The following is a 4450-nucleotide window of genomic DNA, read 5'->3' on the forward strand; positions in this document are numbered from 1 at the left end:
CTTAAAATCAAGCTCATAATTTTTCCGTGAGAGCCATTTTCTTTGTTCTTTTTGTACTCGGCAAGTAGTTTACTTCACCAATTGCAACAGCGGCAAATTTTAACTATATAGCTGCTGAACAAAATTACATGTAGTTTGAATAGATAACTTCTCACTGTAGAATGCAAACATGCGTATAGGCTTGGTTTGCGCCAGGGTTTACCAATATTTTATTGCAATTATTTAAGTAAAAACAAAGCAAAACGCTTAGTTTTCCGCAAGTCACATGATTTGTCCAACATAAATTCCACGCATACTGGTTCGTTGAAAATTCTAGAGCCAAGCATACTTACAGGGAATCGACACCAATCTTAATCCTTTTTTAAAAAATAATCCCCGATTTCGATTGTAGCCCTGCCTTGCCAAGTAATACGGGTAAAGCAAATTACTATCGCGCTGGTTGCCATATGCTTCTTCATTCCGTATTAACCCAATAAACGCGGGGAAATATTCTGTATTAGACAGAACAAGGGAATTACTTGGTTAAACTATGGCTGGAAGATCGCAACAATTTATCTGTTCCAAGCCCTTGACGTGATAGACGTTGCGAACAGACGCAAAAATGCTGCGCATGTGAACAAAGTATCTACAATGTATCCATCACGTGGAAAATCTTACGCTCGCAATTGGGCAAGTTCGCATATGGCGCGATGCGCAACCCTCTCTGTGTTGGAATCCTGCTCAAAGTGATCAGACTTCTCCAAATGCGTCGCTGCGTCGCCGTGGTTTAGCGGTGGTGAGCACGAGGTGATGGAGTGCGCTCACCAAATTTTCGACCAGTTCTAGACTTAGCAGGAAGTAGTAGGATGGAACCGGTCGAAGTTTGGTGAGCGCAAGAAGAGCGGAAGAAGTCGGCGTGTGCCAGACCTCATTCTTTCAACACCACACCAGGTTTGCTATTAGTGCATATGCTACTCGTAATCGCTGGCTTCCTCACTAAGTTCCTCCACCTTTCGCTTCCGTATGCGAATTCGCCCTTGCAGATGTGCCGGAGTAGCAGCCCACTACCCCACGATCCGTACCATATTTGGCTGCATGCCAATGTATTCCCAATTTCCGAGCGCCGAACCGTGTTACACAATGAAATATATCCTTCAAGAGCCTCCGATCATTCACGACAGTAGAACCTGCTCTCAAAGCTTTTCACCTTGGGTGGGCTCAGCGCCGAGAATTCCTTGCAGAGTTGCTGTCGGCTTTTGCTCTTCCCTTTGCTCTTGCCGGATTTAGCCTTGTATAGTTCATCAGTGCTGCGCAGCACGTGGTCAAGATTTCCGGTCGGCACACTCGCCAGATCTTCTGCGTGTCGGTTGACACGGAAGCTTATAGCGGTAACTGCAAGTAACTCCACGTGAAGCTGCCGCATGTACTCCGCGTGCGTGGGCGCACGCTTATCTTTCCGCTTCATTACTATCTTGTAAAGAGTGAAGGCATTGACGAGTGCCATATCTATGAAGGCCAGAAATATTTGGCGGTAGTATTTCTTGAATGCCACGCAACGCTGTATCGAATACCGCTGAAGACGGATCTGGTCGTGGGTGTCCACGCCACCCATTCCAGAATGGAAGTCTGGTGAGTCCCCACCTTTCACTGTATAAAGTCGCCTTGTTCAACTTCAAATCAGCTATAGCATATCAATACAGAAAAAGTTAGTCTATGGAAACTCGTATTCTGTAGACGACAGACATACCGCAATTATCTTGATCAACTCGATCCCTTTCATTTCGTCGTCGTCCTGCTGAAAATCTTCACCTTCGTCTTCAAAGTCGGAATCAGATTCGACTTCGTCCATTTTTTCCTCCAGATCAGGATCAAAGTCGCAGAAAGCAGAATTTTCCTCGTCTGAATCATTACTAACTGAGAAGGTTTCGCTCCCAACGTTATCATCGTCCAGGGCAGGAGAGGGGACTAGATTCTCCACACGCATAGTATCCATGAAGTTATCACGATCAAAGGCTGTCAGATCGTCTGGTCCATCGTCCGTCTTGGCCTCCTCGCTGACATCGGTTATGGAATCATCATCCGAAGCGATCGCTTCCGTACGAGAACTGTTACTGTGATCTGGTCGTCTAGCTGGTTCTGTACCAGACGGAGAACTGTGACCACACTGATGACATTTTTCTGTAGCCACAGGAGTAACACCGCCATGCCCACCACCTTGCTCTGTAGCCACAGGAGTAACACCGCCAGACCCACCACCTTGCTCTGTAGCCACAGGAGTTACACCGCCAGGCTCACCACCTTGTTCTGTAGCCGCATGAATTACACCGTCAGATCCTTGTGCTGCAGCCACAGGAGTAGCACCGTCAGCCCCTTGTGCTGCAGCCGCAGAAGTAACACCGCCAAATTGACCACCTAGATCTGAATGTTCGTCGCGTTCTGGTGCTGCCGTCGGTAGTTGCGCTGCGCTGCTGTGTACGCCGCTTGTTTCCCCATTGGCGGCCGCCCAACGGGTACAGGAAGCGCGTAGACGACTGGTTCTACTAAACCGGAACGACATGCGTACTACCATAGGCTTTTCATCCCTAGAAATCATGCACATTTAGTACACACATTTACCAATAGAATATACCAATCATCGTACCACAAAAGTAGTCCGCATTGACGCGATCCTTGCGAAGCTTGCCCTTCACACCAGGCTTTACGTACGTGTGCTCGACGTTCAGCCCCGTCGGCGGCCTTGCCTCCCAGCCGTCCTTTACGAGCTGACTCCACAGCTTCTTGAATTTCTTCGTATCCACACCGTCCAGCACGTCCATCTTTTAAAAAAATGAGTGGCAGCTAGGTGGGGGGGATAAAATGGTTGGGAACTGAATTTTCATACCTCTTCACCGCGTATACTGTATTTACTATGCCTGAAAACACCCGTCTATCTCACCAGCGCTGATCCTTAGTGTTAACCCCCCCCCCACCCAAATCCATACAAAACTGTATATGCGGGGAATTTACGTCATCCTCCTCGCGTATAAGCTCTCGGAATATTTACACCTGCAATATCAATTAATCTGTCGAATACAGAATCCCGCGTTAATTGGGTTAAGACTTCCTTTTTCACCGTAGATGTAATAATACTAAGCTGGACTGAGCCTATTAAAGTAGTCTGGGAGTTGGTACCATTGCTGTACGAAAATCGATGACCCTGACTTCGTCGGAGGCCCGTCAGCAACCCTCTATTAGGGATCACAACATGACTAGCCCCTCTCGTTCAATCCTGTGCAATCCATTGGCGATTCGCCTACTTCGTCACTCATGGGCACGTTACCTTCATCGTGGCAAACAAGATCTTTGCTTTCGGCATTGTCCTCTTTGCCCATGCTATCCTCACTCTGCGTTCGTCAGTAATTTACTACACGCTTTTCGGCATCGGACACACGGCTTTCATCGTAAGAATTGCAGTATATTTCCCCTTGTAGCACCTGGAGCTGTCTTGATGTCCGTCTTATATACAGAACCGCCTTCTCTTTGCTTATCCTGACTCCGAGGCTTCGTAGGACTGGCGTCCTTGAGAAGCCTCTTTTCGAAGCAATAGCGGCACTCGCCCTCTAGTGTTGCGCCACATTTCCCTTTTTCACTTTTTGGGTACGGACATTGTTGATTGGGATGGCCGAGCATTTGCCCATATGGATTGTTTTTTTTTTCTAAAACAAAATACGGCGAAAATCGTTTTCAGCCTTCTCAACAGTGAGCTCGCCTTTATAAATACTGAAATCGACGAGGCCTAAAAATCATTTGGCACTTAGGACAAGACTTCTACACACAACCATGCCCCAGCGACCATGTCCTATCCAAAAAGGATTTGGGTTTTTCGGTTCATTTCATATCGGTCTTTCTCAATTTGCCCAAAAGTAATCCTAAGTCATACATTTGAGTCTTGGTCGGTTTGGACCAGGTATGTGTCCGACCGATCAGCCCGGCCGCATCACCTTGACCATTAGTCTTTTTCAAGGAATTTGATCACGTCGCATGTCTCCATTCCGAGACCAAATCCGGTAGAAATTAGAAAGGACCTGCTTGAGTAGGTTCTGCATGACTCCTCTTGCCCTTTCCCAGCCCATCACTTCCCATCGCACTGCCAACCATTCATTCTCAGACAGTCGACTTCCTTCAAGAGTTGACGGTGGCTTTTCCCTGCAGGAAGTCCGACATCAGCACACGCACTTCTGACAGTCCATTTTCCAACTGCTTGCGATAATAGATTTGATCTTGGGAGTTGAAGCGGGTTAGCGAGTGATCTTTCCGCATAGCGTGCCCCTTGCCGCTAAATTGCTCGAGGTCGCTAGTGTTCTTTCCTTCGGTCGTTGGTTTTGTACTTGAAATGTTAGATGGGGTTAACTACCGGCGGCTCGGAAAGTGAGATGATCTCAAACCATCACCTCCATCACATCCCTCGGCTCTACTCGCTGATGGACACAGC

General features: G+C 47.5%; 1 protein-coding gene across 1 annotated transcript; it reads right to left on the minus strand.

Annotated features, from left to right (window-relative positions):
- Positions 1–729: 729 nt before the first annotated feature.
- PITG_15148 (uncharacterized protein) lies at positions 730–3350 on the minus strand (the record flags this gene model as incomplete). The annotated part of the gene is made up of 6 exons (XM_002898259.1): positions 730–912; positions 1187–1626; positions 1723–1878; positions 2233–2541; positions 2621–2795; positions 3276–3350. The coding sequence occupies 6 exons, from the start codon at positions 3348–3350 to the stop codon at positions 730–732; spliced, it is 1338 nt and encodes a 445-aa protein (XP_002898305.1).
- Between the last annotated feature and the right edge of the window lie 1100 nt (positions 3351–4450).

Source organism: Phytophthora infestans, genomic scaffold (genome assembly GCF_000142945.1).
Source record: "Phytophthora infestans T30-4 supercont1.38 genomic scaffold, whole genome shotgun sequence".
Classification (NCBI taxonomy): domain Eukaryota; phylum Oomycota; class Peronosporomycetes; order Peronosporales; family Peronosporaceae; genus Phytophthora; species Phytophthora infestans.